At 37.9% G+C, this 18,397-nt stretch overlaps 1 protein-coding gene across 34 annotated transcripts in view; it reads left to right on the top strand.

Annotated features, from left to right (window-relative positions):
- ZDHHC20 (zinc finger DHHC-type palmitoyltransferase 20) overlaps positions 1-18,397 on the top strand; it is a 67,199-nt gene that overhangs the window by 37,871 nt on the left and 10,931 nt on the right. For 18 of the 34 annotated variants that reach the window (XR_011527985.1, XR_011527987.1, XR_011527989.1 and 15 more), the window contains 5 exons: positions 895-964; positions 2,126-2,158; positions 2,806-2,926; positions 12,644-12,776; positions 16,524-16,650. Coding sequence is in view for 27 of the 34 variants with exons in the window: in XM_070578579.1 (XP_070434680.1) it covers positions 895-964; positions 2,126-2,158; positions 2,806-2,926; positions 12,644-12,776; positions 16,524-16,650 (484 nt within the window). In the remaining 7 variants the exon portion in view is untranslated. Of the gene's footprint in view, positions 1-894; positions 965-2,125; positions 2,159-2,805; positions 2,927-11,097; positions 11,134-12,643; positions 12,777-16,523; positions 16,651-18,397 lie in introns of all 34 variants that reach the window. The other 16 variants (XR_011527984.1, XR_011527986.1, XM_070578554.1 and 13 more) reach the window with 3 other exon arrangements.

Below are 18,397 nucleotides of genomic sequence, written 5' to 3'. Positions count from 1 at the left end.
GACCCTTCACTGTTTCTTCAACAGACTGAGCACACTCCCACCTCAGGGTCTGTTCCCTGTGCTCAGCATCCTCCTTTTCCCGGATAGCTGCGTGGCTCACTCATTCGCTGCTTTCACGTCCGGATTTCTCAGATGTCTCTGAAGTTATAGAACCCCTTTCCTGTTCCCTGCTGTTTTCTCCTTGTCAGCACCTGTCACTAATATACTCTCTATTTTGTTAACTCATCTTGCTACTCCTGTCTTCTCCAATAGAACATCAGCTCCACGAAGCCAGGGATTGACGCCTGGAGGGGTATCTGGCACCTGGCAGGCGCCCAGGATGTGTTGAGTGAATGGACATATAAACTGAGCAACAATAGCATGTATTAGAATCGAATGGGGAGAAGTTCAGAGGTTTTTTCCAAAAACGTGTTGTCAGTTTTGCTGTTCGTCTGGGATAGGGGTGGGAGATAAAAGGTTGTGTTTTTTGTATTTCTTAAATAAAGCTATTTTAGAATTTCAAAAACAAAATGCCATAGGATGTCGTAAAGTTTATATACATTAGTTTTGGTATTTTGCTGTAGACATGGCCGTATAGTAGGAAAAAGCACTTGCTTTAGGACTTAGTAAATCTGAGTTCTCTGCTAAACTAGGTGTTTGACCTTTCTAAGACACTTATTTCCTTTGGGTCTACTTTTCATCTGAACATTGCTAGGCAAACTACATTTCTGAGGTCCCCTTCATTCTCTTGGCATTTTGATTTCAGAAGCTCCCCAATGCATTTTGGTATTATTTTAAAATTATTAGTGGTCAGTTTCCCAGAGTTGTTTATAAAGGAAATGAAAGCAAATTTTATAATCGAATTAATTAAACTTGTACATCCTTCAACAACTTCCTTTTAATTCTTAAATATAGCCATCAGATATTGTGAAAGATGTCAGTTGATTAAACCTGACCGTGCGCATCACTGCTCAGCATGTGACATGTAAGTGTTACTCGTTGGCTTTCATTTAACCCCAATGCTGGGAACTGGTGATGGGAGATGGAAGCGGAAGGGATATTTTATGTGCTTTATACTTGGCGAAAACCCTTCTTCTTCTCCCAATATTTGCTATGTATGTAGGGCTAACATAAATATTTCTATAAGCTAGAATATACTTTGAAGTTATCTTTGATAGCAGTTCCTGTACCAGTTGATCGAACTTTCTCTACATATACTTCCTATGCTTATGCTTAATATAATATTGATGAGCAATTAAGTGATAAACCCCTTGAGAAAGATAACTTTATTTCCTGGATTAAAAAGACCGTAATGACAATTTTCTTGTTTTTATTATTAATGCTGATATTAAAACCTAACAAACCACAAAAACAGTTTTCAATTCCCAGCTGTAACATTGTTCCCAGAAAAACGTGAAAAATATTTCCTGTGCACTTGTGAGAAGGTAATGTATTAAAGGAAAGATCCCTGATTTGGGAGTCCTGCTTAGTCCTTGAACTTGAGCTGGACAAGCTGTTTAACGTGCTGGGTATTAGTTTACTCATTTGCTATATTATTTGAGATGATCTGTGGTCTAACTTTATACAAATAGAGATTACACATACTGGTGGGGAGGCAAATCGGAGTTTTTTTCTGATTATAAAGAGGAGAGTCGTGCTTATCCGTCGGATAGAATTTTACAACATATGTGGAAAAAATAACCATCTACAGACTCATCAGTGTTAATATTTTAACATACTTGCTTCTAAAGTTTTAATTTTATGACTTAGACATGTTTAAAATAACACAGGGATTTCTGTATTCCCTTTTACCTCCGTAGCTAATTTGTAAACTGGACCCATCTAATGTACCAGGTGCTGTATGCAGTGTATGTGTATTTTAAAACGTCATTTGATGTGGTCCGAGGCTGCTGGCTGTGCTCAGCTGAATCCCAGTGTAAAACCATCGGTACCTGTTACCTACGAAAATATTTGTGGACATACCAGAAATTTTCTCTAACCTAATGTTTACTGGGTTGGTTTTTCTAAGGTGTATTTATAAAGGGAAAAATTTAAGCTAAAATAAAATTATCAGAAATTACGGGGAGAAAAAAGAAATTAGGGGAATTTTTCTACATGGATTTTCTTATACTTATTTGTTTCTTAGATGTGTTCTTAAGATGGATCATCACTGTCCTTGGTATGTATAAAAAATAGAGGAAATCACACATGGGGGTGGAGAGATGGGAAGGAGAAAATTTAGAGTAATTTACCTCAGCATTCCTAAATTTTGGTCAATTTAATTACTTATAGATATCAAGATTGATCCAGTTTTATATATATGCATGTATACTTATACATATGCATATATATTTTATATATGTTTATATTAAATGTTTCCTTTAAAAATATATTCTGTTGTTAACCCAAATAATAATGTATTAAAAATTAATACTAAGCTTCCAGATTCCTTATAGAATTTATTAAAAAACACACATTCACTATTAAGACACTGCTCCCTACTTCCCAATGACCCATTTCCCAGTAATGATTAAGTTTTTTGATCTGTCTTATTTATTATTATTATTGTTACTATGGTAAAAAAAGAAAAATGTAAAATTTACCATCTTAACTATTTCTGAGTATACAGTTCCATAGTGTTAAGTATGTTCACATTGTTGTGCAACCATCTCCAGAACTTTTTTATCTTGAAAAACTGAAACTTAGTACCCATTAAACAACTACTACCCATTTCTCCCTCCCCCTAGCAACCACCATTCTAGTTTTTGTTTATGTGAGTTTATGATTTGTCTTACTTTTATGCTGTGACTTTCTTTATTCTTCTAGGGTGAATAACTGTGTGGGATTTTCTAATTATAAATTCTTCCTGCTGTTTTTATTGTATTCCCTATTATATTGCCTTTTCGTGGCTACAACAGTTTTACAGTGCTTTATAAAATTTTGGACGGTAAGTCTATTTTTCTATCTTAAAAGATGTATTTAAGACTTTTAAAGATGCTATGGTCATAAAGAATTATTTCATTCTTTATTACAAGTAGATATACTTATTTTAATTTTACTAGTTAGAATTTACGGTAGATCAGAGGACAGATGAGTTTGCAATTTACCTTCATATATATTTGTTTATTTGTGAATAAATGAATGTTAAGTGGGAAATAGTGAGCTCCTTTTAGTGATCCAGACTGTTTTCAGCCACACTCTAACAATAGACACATCAGTTTTGGGGAAGTAATTACTTGCTTTTGAGCTGATGAGCCTCAGGCAGTTTTACAGTAGTAAAAGCCTCAGCCCCAGCGAGCCACTGCTCTGTCTCCTGTCTCTGTAGATATTAATCCTTTTTCTGTCATGAGTTACAAATGTTTTTTTCCATGTATTTGATTTATATCTCATAACACTTAGGGGTTTTTTTGTTTTTAATCCAAGTGTTATATTTTTAAAGCAGTACTTTTATTTTACAATTTCTGATTTTCTGAGTTTTTTGTTTAAAACCAGTACTTTTTGTTTATGATTTCTGGCTTTAGCCTATTCACTATGAATTTATAAAAATATTCACCAAGGGACCGGCCCAGTGGTGCAGCGGTTAAGTTCTCACGTTCCACTTTGGCGGCCCAGGGTTCGCTGGTTTGGATCCCAGGTGCAGACATGGCACCGCTTGGCATGCCATGCTGTGGTAGGCGTCCCACCTATAAAATAGAGGAAGATGGGCATGGATGTTAGCTCAGGGCCAGTCTTCCTCAGCAAAAAGTGGAGAATTGGCAGCAGATGTTAGCTCAGGGCTAATCTTCCTCAAAAAAAAAAAAAAAAAATATATATATATATATATATATATATATATATATATATTCACCCAGGTTTTCTTCTGGCATTTTTATTTTTTGTTTTCACATTTAAATATTTGATTTTGAAGGGGAGATTATTATGATTAAAAAGTACTTTTTTATTTGCTCTTCCTCAAAACCCTGTGAAAGTGTTTTAAAATGTAAGTTTTACTATTATTCAGGTCTAGTGAAGCCAACAGATCAGGAGTTGATTACTATTGAAAAGATAGTTTGTTACTCACAGTTCCCAAGCGAAGCAGCATGCCACACAGGCAGGGCCACACAGGGAAGCACCAGGGTCATTCAGGAAGCAGAAGGAGCGAGGGCCTGAGCCTTTATTGTGGTTTCCAGGAGAAGGGCAAGGCCAGGCAGGGTAAGCAGATGTAGGATTAGCTAGTTTGAGTAATTTCAGTGGTCTCTGGGCACACAGGCTGTCCCTCGTTGTCTGTACCCACCTCTGGAGTGAGTTGGGCAGGGACATCTTACCTTCTGGAGTGGAAGAGGCAGATGGAAGAGGTGGTTTGGAGTATGGGCTCTGTATTGGTTAGATTATATATGAGAGGCACTTTCCTTGCTGTCTCTTAAGAATTGGATATCCCTGGGAGAAGCGATCTCCCCAGTCAGCAAGGGCCCAGACGCCAGAGCATCAGGAATACAGAAAATAAGAAAATATAGTTAATACAGAAAGCTGTTATTATTCCAATTTTCCGAATTGGAAACTTAGGCTGGAGAAGTTAGGTAGCTTACCCAAGGTCACATAGTTAGTGTAGGAAGTTAGAATTTTAAGTTAGTTAGTATTTTGACTTGCTACTGGGAAGAACATAATTAAAGCCTCAAGTCATCAAGCACAATTGTTTTTCCAGGAAATATCTGATACATTTTAGAAGGATTTTCATTAAAACATCATTCGATTTTTAAAGTTTTGGTATTTAAAACCAGCAGATGCTAGCACTTACAGTGCCTCCATGCATTGTAGAAGAGAGCACCCCAGTTCTGTGCAGTCACAGCTTAACGAATTTTGGGCTCTGTTGTTCCCCTAGCTGGGCACCTTTGTTCAGTTTACAACCTCCTTAACCGTATTCAGTGGCCCTATTTAAATGAAGAAGATTCAGTGCCAGATAAATAAACTCCAAATTACAGAATTTCACATTTCTTTATCAGAAACTTCACCAATGTTTGCATGTAATGATGTATTAATTAAAGAATAAGGTTTTTTTTACCTTTTTTAGACTCATCATGAGTAAGGAAAGACTAGTAAGTTTAAATCTATCTTTTCCTGCATTCGTTCAGCAAATATTTATTTAGCACCTACCAAGTGCCAGGCAGTGTTGTAGGCATTTGGGATATATTGGTGAACAAAACAGACAAAGAGCTCTGTGTTTGTACAGCTTATTTTTGAGAAGGGGGAACTAAATAATAAACATAAGAAATACATAAATAATGTTGTATATTAGAAAGTAAATCCTATGAAAACAAAAGTAGAGCAGGTAAGGGGGCTGGCCTGGTGGCACAGCAGTTAAGTTCACACATTCCACTTTGGTGGCCTGGGGTTTGCTGGTTTGGATCCTGCTTGCCGACCTACATACCACTTGTCAAGCCTTGCTGTGGCTGGTATCCCACATATAAAGTAGAGGAAGATGGGCACAGATGTTAACTCAGGGCCGGTCTTCCTCAGCAGAAAGGAGGGTTGGCAGGAGATGTTAGCTCAGGGCTAATCTTCCTCAAAAAAATTAAAAATTAATAAATAAATAAAAAGTAGAGCAGGTAAGGAATTTGGCAAGTGTTTGTGGGTGGGTATGACAGGGGCAGGTTACAGTATTAAAGAGAGTGATCAGGGTAGACCTCAGTGGGAAGATAAGATTTGAGCAAAGACTTGAAGGGAGTCAGTGGATATCTGAGAGAAGAACACGTATGAACCCAACATAGGAGCACCTAAATACATAAAGCAAATATAACAAACTTAAAGGGAGAAATACACAGCAATACAGTAACAGTAGGGGACTTTAATACCCCACTTTCATCAATGGATAAATCATCCAGACAGAAAGTAAATAAAGAAACATTGGCCTTAAATGACACATTAGTCCAGATGGACTTTTAGACATATACAGAACACTTCATCCAAAAATAACAGAGTACTCTTTCATCTCAAGTGCACATGAAACATTCTCCAAGATAGATTATATGATAGGCCATAAAACAAGTCTTAATAAATTTAACAAGACTGAAACCATATCAGGCATCTTTTCCAACCCTAGTGGTATGAAACTAGAAATCAATTACAAGAAGAAAACTAGAAAATTCAGAAATGTGGAGATTAAACAACATGCTGCTGAACAACTATTGAGTTAAAGAAAAAATTGTAAAAATATCTTGAGACAAATGAAAATAGACGTACAACATACCAAAATTTATGGAATGTAGCAAAAGCAGTTCTAAAAGGGAAGTTCATAGTGATAAACACCTACATTAAGAAATAAAAAAGATCTTGAATAAGCTAACTTTAACCTTAAGAAACTAAAAAAGAAGAACAAACGAAGCCCAAAGTTAGTGGAAGGAGGGAAATACCAAAGATCAGAAGAGCAGAAATACATGAAAAAGAGACTAAAGAGACAATAGAAAAGATCAGTGAAACTAACAGCTGTTTTTTAGTAAAGATTAAAAAAATAGACAAACCTTTACCTGGACTCACTGAGAAAAAGAAGAGGACTCAACATCAGAAATGAAAGAGGAGATATTACAACTGATACCACAGAAATACAAAGGATCATAAGAGACTACTATGATAATTATATGCCAAAAAATTGGACAACCTAAAAGAGGTGGGCAAATTCCTAGAAATATACAGCCTACCAAGACTGAATCATGAAGAAATAGAAAATCTGAACAGATTTCTAGTAAAGAGACTGAATCGGTAATCAAAAACCTCCCAACAAACAAAAGTCCAGTGCCAGGTGGCTTCACTGGTGAATTCTAGCAAACATTTAAGGAGGAACTAACGCCAGTCCTTCTCAAACTCTCCAAAAAATAGAAGAAGGGGGAGTACTTCCAAACTCATTTTATGAGGCCAGCACTACCCTGATACTGAAATCAGCCACGGTTGCTACAAGAAAAGAAAATTACAGGCCAGTATCCCTAATGAATTTAGATACAGAAATCCTCAACAAAATATTAGCGGAGTGAATTCAGCAGTACATTAAAAGAATCATAGACTGTGATCAAGTGGGATTTATTCCAGGGATGCAGGGATGGTTCAGTATCTGCAGATCAATTGATGTGATATGCCACATTAACAAAATGAAGGATAAAAATATGATCGTTTCTGTAGATGCAGAAAAAGCATTTGACAAAATTCAACATCCATTTATGATAAAAACTGTCAACGTAGTGAGTATAGAGGGAATGTACCTCAACATAATAAAGGCCGTATATATGACCAGCCCATAGCTAACATCGTACTCAAAAGTGAAAAGCTGAAAGCTTGTCCTCTAAGATGAGGAATAAGACAAACATGCCCACTCTTGCACTTTTCTTCCACCTAGTGTTGGAAGCCTGGCCAGAGTAATTGGGCAAGAAAAAGAAATAGAAGGCATCCAAGTAGGAAAGGAAGAAGTAAAACTGTCTCTCTTTGCAGATGATGTGATATATATAGAAAACCCTAAAGGCTCCACCAAAAGACTTTGAGTTCTAATCAGTGAATTCAGGAAAGTTCACTAAATACAAAATCAATATGGAAAAATCTGTTGTGTATTCTATACACTAATAACAAATGATCAGAAAGAGAAATTTAAAAACAGCCCCATTTACAGTTGCATTATAAAGAATAAAATGCAGATGGTCCCCAACTTATGATAGTTCAACTTAAGATTTTTCGACTTGATGATGGTGCAAAAGCAATTCGTCTTCAGTAGAACCTGTACTTTGAATTTTCAGTTTTGATCTTTTCCCGGTCTGCTGCTCTGTGGACGATGCACACTCGTGACGCTGCGCAGCAACAGCAACCTCCAGCTCCTGGTCGGCTGTGCAGACACGCGCGTAAACCACTGACACACTGACAACTGTTCTGGGCCTGTGCTGCCATTCTGTTCGTCACTTTCAGTACGGTATTCAGTAAATTACTGAGATATTCAATACTTTATTCTAAAGTAGCCTTTGTGTTAGATGATTTTGCCCAACTGCAGGCTGATGTAAGTGTTCTGAGTACATTTAAGGTGGGCTAGGCTAACTTGCGATGTTTGGTAGGTTAGGTGGATTAAATGCATTTTTGACTTATAATATTTTCAACTTATCATGGATTTATCAGAAATAGGACAATAGGATGTAGCCCCATTTAAGTTGAGGAAGATCGGTACCTAGGAATAATTTTAACCAAGGAGGTGAAAGACCTGTACGCTGAAAACGATAAGACATTGATGACAGCAATTGAAGAAGACACGACTAAATGGAAAAATAATCTCTGCTCATGGATTGGAAGAATTAATATTGTTAAAAAAATGTCCATACTACTGAAAGCTATCTACAGATTCGGTGCAGTTCCTATCAAAATTCCAATGGCATTTTTCACAGAAATAGAACTGTCCTAAAATTTGTACGGAACCACCAAAGACCCCAAATAATCAAAGAAATCTTGAGAAAGAAGAACAAAGCTGGAGGCATCATGCTCCCTGATTTCAAACTATATTACAGAGATATATTAATCAAAATATATGGTATTGGCATAAAAACAGACACATAGGTCAGTGGAACAGATCAGAGATCCCAGAAATAAACCCACACATACACAGTCAATTAATTTATGACAAAGTAGCCAAGAATATACATTGGGAAAAGGACAGTCTCTTAAATAAATGGTGTTGGGAAAACTGGACAGCCACATGCAAAAGAATGGAACTGGACCCCTGTTTTACACCACACACAAAAATTAATTCCAAATGGATTGAAGACTTGAATGTAAGGCCTGAAACCATAAATATACCAGAAGAAAACACAACAGGTAACCTCCTTACATCACTCTTGGTGATGATTTCCTTGATTTGACACCAAAAGCAAAAACAGCAAAAGGAAAAATAAACAAGTGGGATTACATCAGAGAATCTTTTGCACAACAAAAGGAAACCATCAACAAAATGAAAAGGAAGCCTACCAAATGGGAAAAAATATTTACAAATCATATATCTGATAAGGGGTTAATATCCAAAACGTGTAAAGAACTCATATAATTCAATAGCAAAAATCCTGATTAAGAAATGGGCAGAGCAAGCCCCATGACTAAGTGGTTAAAGTTCCACTGGCTCCGCCTCAGCGGCCCCAGGTTCATAGGTACGGATCCCGGGTGCAGACCCACTCGGCTCATCAGCCATGCTGTGGAGACATCCCACATGCAAAGTAGGGGAAGATTGGCACAGATTAGCTCAGGGCTAATCTTCCTCACAAAAAAAAAAAGTGGACAAAGGATCTGAAGAGAGATTTTCCAAAGAAGACATACAGATGGCCAACAGGTACGTGGAGAAATGCTTGATGTTACTAATCATCAGGGAATTACAAATCAAAACTACAGTGAGAGAGCACCTCATGCCTGTTGGAATGGCTCTTATCAAAAAGACAAGATAACATGTTGGTGAAGATGTGGAGAAAAGGAAACGCTTATGCACTATTGGTGGGAATGTGAATTGGTGCAGTCACTGTGGAACAGTAGGGAGGATCCTCAAAACATTAAAAATAGAACTACCATACGATTCAGTCATTCCAGGTCTGGATATTATCCAAAGGAAATGAAAATACTAACAAAAAGGTACATGTACCCTATGTTCATTGCAGCATTATTTATAATAGCCACGATATGGAAACAGCCTAGGTTCTGTGCATGGATGAATGGATAAAGAAATTATGATATATACACATACATACATATTCATACAATGGAATATTATTTAGCCATAAAAAAAAAGGGAAATCTTGCCATTTGTGACAATATGGATGGACCTTGAGGACATTATGCTGAGTGAAATAAGTCAGACAGAGAAAGACCAATACCATATGATCTCACTTATATTTGGAATCTAAAAAAAAAAAATTAAGGGTCTGGCCCCGTGGCCGAGTGGTTAGGTTCACGTGCTCCACTGCAGGCAGCCCAGTGTTTCATTGGTTCGAATCCTGGACGCGGACATGGCACTGCTCATGAAGCCACGCTGAGGCAGCGTCCCAAATGCCACAACTAGAAGGGCCCACAATGAAGAATATACAACTATGTACCGAGGGGCTTTGGGGAGAAAAAGGAAAAAATAAAATCTTTAAAAAAAAAACTCATAGATACAGAGAACAGATTGGTAGCTGTCAGAGGCAGAGGAAGGGGGATGAGCAAAGTGGGTGAAAGTGGTCAAAATAAAATAAGTCCTGGAGATGTAATATACGGCATGGTGACTGTAGTTAATAAGTATATTTGAAAGTTGCTGAGAGTTAGATCTTAAAAGATCTCAACACAAGAAAAACTGTAACTGTGTGTGGTGATGGATGTTAATTAGACTTATTGGGTGATCATTTTGCAATATATACATATATTGAATCATTATGTTGTACACCTGAAACTAATATGTTGTATGTGAATTATATGTCAATTTTTAAAAAAAGAGTGATCAGGGTAGACCTCAGTAAGAAGGTGATATTTGAGCAGAGACTGAAAGGGAGTTAGTGGCTAGCTGAGAGAAGGACATTCCAATCAGAGGAAACATGTAAACTTGAGACTAAAGACCAAAAGTAGGAACATCCCAGCCCTGTTAGAGGAACAGTGAGGAGGCTGGTGTGGCTGAGGGGTGAGCAAGAGTGAGACTCATGGCAAGTCCAGGAGACGAAATGACAGAGGGCCTTGGAGAGTGCTGTGAGGACTGTGGCTTTCGCTCTACATGAAACAGGCAGCAGAGGAGTAATGTGACCTGACTTGTCAAGGATCACTCGGATTGCCATGCTGAAACCAAACCAGAGAGGGGCAAGTGACAACACCTCTTAGAAGACTTAAGAATAGCAGTAAAAGTAGTAAAAACATCGTCTAGTTTTCAGAAACTACTAATCAGAAGATTTTTTTAAAAACTAAAGGGAAAAGTGTGTATTTAAAGTCTACCTGAAATGTGCTTGAAGAGCTAAATGTTGTCTGTTTTCTCTTCCGTATTTTTTGAGAAAATATTGGTGACTTTTAGAGAACAACATCTTAGTGTCCCTTTAGAACATAAAAGGTTTATACAGCTGGTGCTCAGGATAACTTTGTATGAAAATTGGTTTGTTAATACATTGTCTCTATTTGTACAAGCTTTGCCGCAGGAAATCTACAGAGAGTTGTGCAAAGGTAAAATACATTATTGCCATGACATTCTTGTCATCTCTTTTGTGACATTTATAGTGGATATGTATGTAGTCGTGTGTTGTTTATCGACAGGGGTACATTCTGAGCAGTGTGTCGTTAGGTGATATCGTTGTTGTGCGAACATCATAGTGTGTACTTACGCAAACCTAGATTATGTAGCCCACACACACCTAGGCTGTGTGGTCCTCATCTTGTGGGACCACCGTCGTATATGCGGTCTGTCCGTGTCCGAAACTGACGCGTGACTGTAGTACTCATTTGCTTCACAAGACGGGGAGATAGAAGGATCACTTGACGTATTTAAAAGGTAGTGTAGTTACCCTGGGAGAGAAGTGAACAAGATAAATATCAGATTTACCTAATGCTTCCTTTTAACCTGTAAACGGTGTTTAAATCAAGCAGGACCACCTCATGTTTTAGTGGAGTCTGTCATTTGCCTGTACAGTTTTGTTTTAAAAGCTAACACTTAAAGGCTTCCTCCTTCTCCTATTAATAGATAGGAATTTCTTTTAAGTTAAGACTTTGCTTCTGTTAAAATGAATATAGCCATAAGAATGGGTAACAGAGAAGCTGTTTTCGTTCACTAATACCTTATGGTAAATTTCTTTACCCAAATTGCCAATTGCCGAACAAAGCTCTGTAGGAGTGGAGCAAGGATAAAAAAGGTAGGAATCAAAGCCGCTGAGGGCCTGGGCACGTTTAGAGTGGTGTTCCAAAAGTAGAGATTAAAGAAGGATGAAAATAAAATTATCACAATTAGCTTCTGGTTAGCAGCATATATTTAAAGGAAGCAAATATTTTAACATAAATGGAGGAAACTCTCGTATATCCTGGACGTTGGAGAAAGCTTGAATACACAGGCATACCTCGGAGATGTTGCAGGCACGGTTCTAGAGCACCGGAATAAAGCAATTAGCACAGGCAAGTGAGTCACAGGAGGCTTCTGGTTTCCCAGTGCATATAAAAGTTACATTCTGTACTATACTGGAGTCTAAGTGTGCAAGAGCATTATGGCTAAAATAACAATGTACATACTTTGAAAAGCACTTTATTGCTGAAAATTTCTGCCCATTGTCTGAGCCCCCATCGAGTTGGGATCTTTTGCTGTGGAGGGTCTCGTGGAATGCAGTATCTGCAGAGCGTGGTGAAGCGCCGTGCAGTAAACGAGGGCTGCCTGGAAAGCAGGAAAGAAAAGCTTAGAGAAAAGTGTCCCTCTTTTTTCTTTACTACTGGAAAGTATTGCTAAAATTTTTACATATTTAAGAGGAATTTTTTAAATGACTTTCTGACATTTTATGTAAGAAGCTCCTTTAATAATACCAATTCTCTGCTTTTGGAAATGTCGCTTTTGGATATATTATCTAATTTATTTCATTACTCTTCATATCTGGCAAATTTTTTGGTGTATTCAACAATCTTTAGGAAGAACCAAATAAGAATATATTTTAGAGGTTGACCATCCTCAAAATTAACTCCTTTTTTCTTGCCTCAGAATGAACTCTCAGCTACACGTGCAAAATTCCACGTGCTTTTTCTTTTCTTTGTGTCTACAATGTTCTTCATCAGCGTCCTGTCGCTGTTCAGCTACCACTGCTGGCTAGTTGGGAAAAATAGAACAACGATAGGTAAGTAAGTTAAAAGAAATCATAATTATTTAGAAAAATGACCACAGATGAATATGAAATCTAGAGGAGGACAGCAGTTAGATAATAAGAAAGTGTAAAATGTTTCTGTGTTAAAACTCACTGTGACTGGATGGAAGTGGTGGGTGTGTGATGAATGAAAAGGCCCATCATTTGGAAGAGCTGAGGACGTGAGACTGACTTTTATATATATTTTCAGTAGCACACTGTACATAAAAGCAGAGAACTAAGCATATTTTATAAATTGTAATAAATAAAAGCTGTTTCCTACATTTATACAGTGCTTTTCAACAATCAGTCTATGAAAGAAAAGGAGCTTCATTTTCAGATTGCAAAAAATTTTAAAACCTTAATACAGCGTATTGTTTAGCCAAAACACATGTGCTTTCCTTTTTTCCCCCCAATTGAATACACAGTTGACTGGCGTGTGTTTCATGATTGAGACTAAGGAATTATATTTTTGACATGGTCAATCATTCCCATCTTTGTGGTGGTTGACAGTGAAACTTATGTGTTGTATCACTACTATCAGCTTTTATGTCCTTTTTTGGCTTATTTTTTAAAGTGAAAATACAGGGGAAGAATTCAGTAAGGTGTTCAAATAATTGGACAGGCATTTCCTAAACAAAGGTGGTGTGGCGTTGCTCAGACTGAGCTGTGTGCGTGTAAGCAGCACCACTGTGCTAGAACCGAAGTATTTAGGCATCAGCTAATGTACCAAGATACCACACGGGGGTCTGTCGCAGTGTTTGTAAGGGAGTCAGACTCCCTACCATCTGAAGCCCTGTATCTGCCAGGAGAATCAGAAGGGACTGATTTTAATATAGAAAGAAGAATGCATTTTCGGGAGACTTTTATTAGATACTTCCGTATTTGGATCATTTTAATCTTGTAGTCCTACTGAGTCGCTTCAGGCTTCCAGGTGAGGGTTTCCGTGCCCTCCCTCCCCCAGCTCCCTCTCCACTGCTGAGCTCCCTCCATTTCCATCATGCCTTCATCCCTTTGCCTTGTAAATAAACTTTCTTTATATCTATTAATTAATTGGTTGTCCTCTTCACAGAATATTCTACCTTCTGCCTCCCTTTAATCAGAGAGGACAAAAGGCAGCCTACAGGCAAAGTATAGCCCTTAAGACCTCCCACAACAGCTAAAAACTGAGAGAGTTCACATAAAAAAGTAGCTCTCTCCTTCTCAGAGTTGACAGATGTGGGACAGTGGGCCCATTCTCCCCTCTGGTGTCGTTCAGTTGGAGCTGTGGTAGCTGACGGCTTCAGATGGGACGTGGACACTACCGTTTGCCACGTTTGTTTCCCACCGACCCCTGCAGGTGTTTGACAGATGAGTGCTCCCTGGGAATCCCATTGTTCTCTTTAAGTAATTTTTTTCAAACTTTTTTGCCAGTGACTACAGTAAGAAACATATCATTTTATATCACAACCTAGTGAATGCACACATATTTATAAAGTTATATGAATAAAATAAGCAAAAATCACACAAAACCTCATTAATCTCTACTATGTGCAGTGTACTCTTAATATTTTCTGTTCTAGTTCCTTAGAAAGAAGTGGCGGCTGCACCCCACTGAATTGATTTTACAGCCTGTTGAGGCGGTCTGACCCGCACTTTGGAATAGCATTAGCCTAGCACACCCCTGCCTCTGCGTCTCCACCTTCACACCCTGCTCTTTGGCTAGTTCTCCGTTGCGACTTCCACATTTTTGTTCTTCTCTCCTTTAAAAGTATTCTATTCTATCCTTTGGCTATAACCTCTACCCTTCTTACTGACTGTCACCTGCCTACCTTGAGATCATTTCCCCACATGAAAGAGTTTCTATATTCAAACTACTGCTGTGCTCTCAAACAGGCACGCCAGTCCCTTTGATTCTGGTGGCCAGTCATTCCCGTAACCAAACACTGAACCTTTTAATCACTTGGAACTGAGGAGCCCCTGAAATTTTCAACTTGAATTTTCTCTTCTCTTACCACAGACTTTATCCTTTCATCTCTCCCTTTTCTGTACTCTAATGTACTTCCTTTTGTAGGTTACTGAGTCCTCCATTCTCCAACACTTTTCTCCCAAGTGTGTGTTTCCCTTCTGGCTTTGTTTCTCACCATTTTCTCTTCTACATCCTACGGTAGATGACTTTAGCAACTCTTGCATGCATGACCTAGGTTATTCCAGATATCCATCTTATCTACCTGTACACTGGGGCTGTAGAAAGCTGGTGAGGGCAATTTCACTCCCGTGGTGATGCTTACAACTACAGATTTGGTCTCAGACCTCGCTTAAGCCCACAACTCTTATTTGGTAGTAATGTGTGTTTCTTTTTTTTGAGGAAGATTAGCCCTGAGCTAACATCTGCTGCCAATCTTCCTCTTTTGGCTGAGGAATACTGGCCCTGAGCTAACATCCATGCCCATCTTCCTCTACTTTATATGTGGGACGCCTACCACAGCGTGGCTTGCCAAGCGGTGCCGTGTCTGTACCCGGGATCTGAACCAGTGAATCCCCGGCCGCGCTGAAGCGGAACATGTGCACTTAACCGCTGCGCCACCGGGCTGGCCCCAATAATGTGCGTTCCTGATCAGGTCACCTTACTACCCACAACAGTTATTCCAGATTTTCACCACTCTCCCCAATTTCCTTACTCATTTTATGAGCCCTTCATAAAAAAATTGTAAGTCAGCACAAGTAAATTCTTATCTTCCCACACTTATAACCTCACACAAACATTTCTACTTTCAAACCCATCACTGTTACCCTTCCTCTAACTTCTGAGGACAAGATGTCTTTTTCTGGTGGTACCTAATGTTAATCTTTAGAGCTCTTTAGAGGCTATCCCATTTCTTCTAGAATTTTCTTTCATCAATTTTTACTTCTCTGTATCATCAACCTTTCCCAATCAGTCTCTCCCTGGCTACTTCTTATCCTTAGCTTATAAAACATGCCAAAATGCATTCTATTTTTTTTCTTTTTTCTTTTTTTCTTTTGAGGAAGATTAGCCTTTTTTTTGCTGAGGAAGACTGGCCCTGAGCTAACATCTGTGCATTCTATTTTTAAGTAAAGAAAAAAACCCTTTTCTTATGAAACTTAGCTCTTTCTCTCTCACTCTATATCAGTTTTCAAACCAAGCTTGAAATAACAGTCTCTAATCACCCTCTGCTTCCTCACCTGTTACTCATTATTTAAGATTGTGCTAAAGTATCACCTCCTCCACATTTCACCTTCCACTGCCCCACCCGCAGTACACACATACATGTCTGTCACATTGTAGTTCTGTTAGACTTTGTTAGACTCTGGGTTCTTTGGTAGGAATTTCATCTAATTTATCTTTGGATCCCAAATACCTGGTACTGTGCCATCAGGCGCATAGTAGGAAGTTCATAAATAATGAATGAATGAAGTTGCAAGAATTAGAATATCTTTAAGAAAACACATACACCAAAACAAAGTAAGATATACTGAACACTTCAGTAGATTTTCAGTAATATTAGATAATCATTTTGACATTTTCATTTTTCAAGGGTGAAGAAGTATTCAGAGGTAATATTTTTTCCAAAATAAGTTTCAGAAATTTATCTTTTAATTGTTAGAAATATACAATTCATTTTGAATTATATTTGTAGCTTTCGATACCAAAGATATAAAGTAGTAAAATTGGTACTTTCCATCCCTCCTATAATTTTTAAATAGATTAACTCTTTTTTTTTTCATATATACATAAAACAGAATCATTCCGTGCACCCACATTTTCCTATGGACCTGATGGAAATGGTTTCTCTCTTGGATGCAGTAAAAATTGGAGACAAGTCTTTGGTGATGAAAAGAAATATTGGCTACTTCCAATATTTTCAAGGTAATTTATAAAAAGCAGGTCTCAGAAATTATGGAGTATGTGATAGTCTCTGTCTCGCTGGTTAAATGTTTTAAGATTTAGAGAATTCAATATATAATGACATTCTTATGAGCCTTGAGAATGAAAATTCAGAATATCTTGATTGTATAAAATATTTTATTTTTTATGTTTTTTACTAGATAGGGTAAAGGAGAGTTTGGGCGTATATTTAAAAGGAAAGTAGGGAAAAAAGATGATTTATAAAAAATAAGAATCACTCTTTTTGCTTTAAAATGAAAATAAGTTGCTTGAAGTGGAGAATTATAAGGATTTTTACTTATTAGCCATATCTTCAAAGACTCCGTCACAGGGGCCGGCCCCGTGGCAGAGTGGTTAAATTTGCATGCTCTACTTCGGCGGCCCCGGGGTTTTCTGGTTCAGATCCTGGGTGCAGACATGGCACCGCTCATCAGGCCATGCTGAGGAGGCGTCCCACATGCCACAACTAGAAGGACCCACAGCTGAAAATATACAATTATGTACCAGGGGCTTTGGGAAGAAAAAGGAAAAATAAAATCTTTAAAAAAAAAAAGATTCCATCACAGATTATATATTCTATTGTGTCTTTTTACCTCAAATCTAAATGAGAATGTGTGCTCAAGATGATTCATAGTTTCCTTTTCTCCCAAATTCCCAGCCATCCTAGGCCATCTGTATACCAAAGTCATTATAGAAAGGGAAAAAATATTTGAAACTCAAGTGACATATTTGTAACTGTTGTGGAGTTTTTTTCCTTAACTGTATTGCCTTTTTTGGTCTGAAAATGACTTATTTTGCCTTCATTTTTTTTTTTTTTTTTTTTTTTTTTTTTTTTTTAAAGATTTTATTTTTTCCTTTTTCTCCCCAAAGCCCCCCGGTACATAGTTGTGTATTCTTTGTTGTGGGTTCTTCTAGTTGTGGCATGTGGGACGCTGCCTCAGCGTGGTCTGATGAGCAGTGCCATGTCCGCGCCCAGGATTCGAACCAACGAAACACTGGGCCGCCTGCAGCAGAGCGCGCGAACTTAACCACTCGGCCACGGGGCCAGCCCCCCATTTTTGAAAGACATTTTTGCTTGGTATAGAATTCTAGATGTTGCTTGCCTGTCTTCTGCCTTACATTTTTTTCTGATGAGAAGTTTGTGATCGTTATTATCTTTTTTACTTTATATGTAATGTGTCTTTTTTTCTCTGACTGCTTTTAAGATTTTCTGTTGAGCACTAGTTTCACACAATTTGATTATGATGTGGCTTGGCATTGTTTTCTTCATATTTCTTGAACTTAGGATTGGTGGAGCTTTTTGGATCTGTGATTTTATAACTTTCATCAAATGTGGAAAATATTTTAACAGTTATTTCTTCAAATACTTCTGTCATCGCTCTCCCCTCCTTACTGCAGGGACTCCAGTTCATGCTTCTCAGTCCACTCACAGCTCCACCACAGCTCACTGATGCACGGTCCAGCTTTTCTTCCATCTCTTTTCTGTGTTTGGTTTGGATGGATCCTATTGCTCTGTCTTCAAGTGCACCACTCTCCTGTGTATATTATCTCTTGTCTCCTGCATTACAAGGTTTTTCCACTTTGGTTGGAATACAGACTATTTTTTTTTTAAGGTTATTTTCTGTAAACAGATTTCAACCTTGACAGGTTTGTTGGTTTGTTTTCTTTTCCTTAAAGATGCTGTTCCATTGTCTTCTGGCTTGTGTTGTTTGTGACAAGAAATCAGCCT

This window comes from Equus przewalskii, chromosome 16 (genome assembly GCF_037783145.1).
Source record: "Equus przewalskii isolate Varuska chromosome 16, EquPr2, whole genome shotgun sequence".
NCBI classification, from domain to species: Eukaryota; Metazoa; Chordata; class Mammalia; order Perissodactyla; family Equidae; genus Equus; species Equus przewalskii.
Note: the sequence above shows the minus strand (reverse complement) of the source record. Positions and strands in the feature narration are given on the sequence as shown.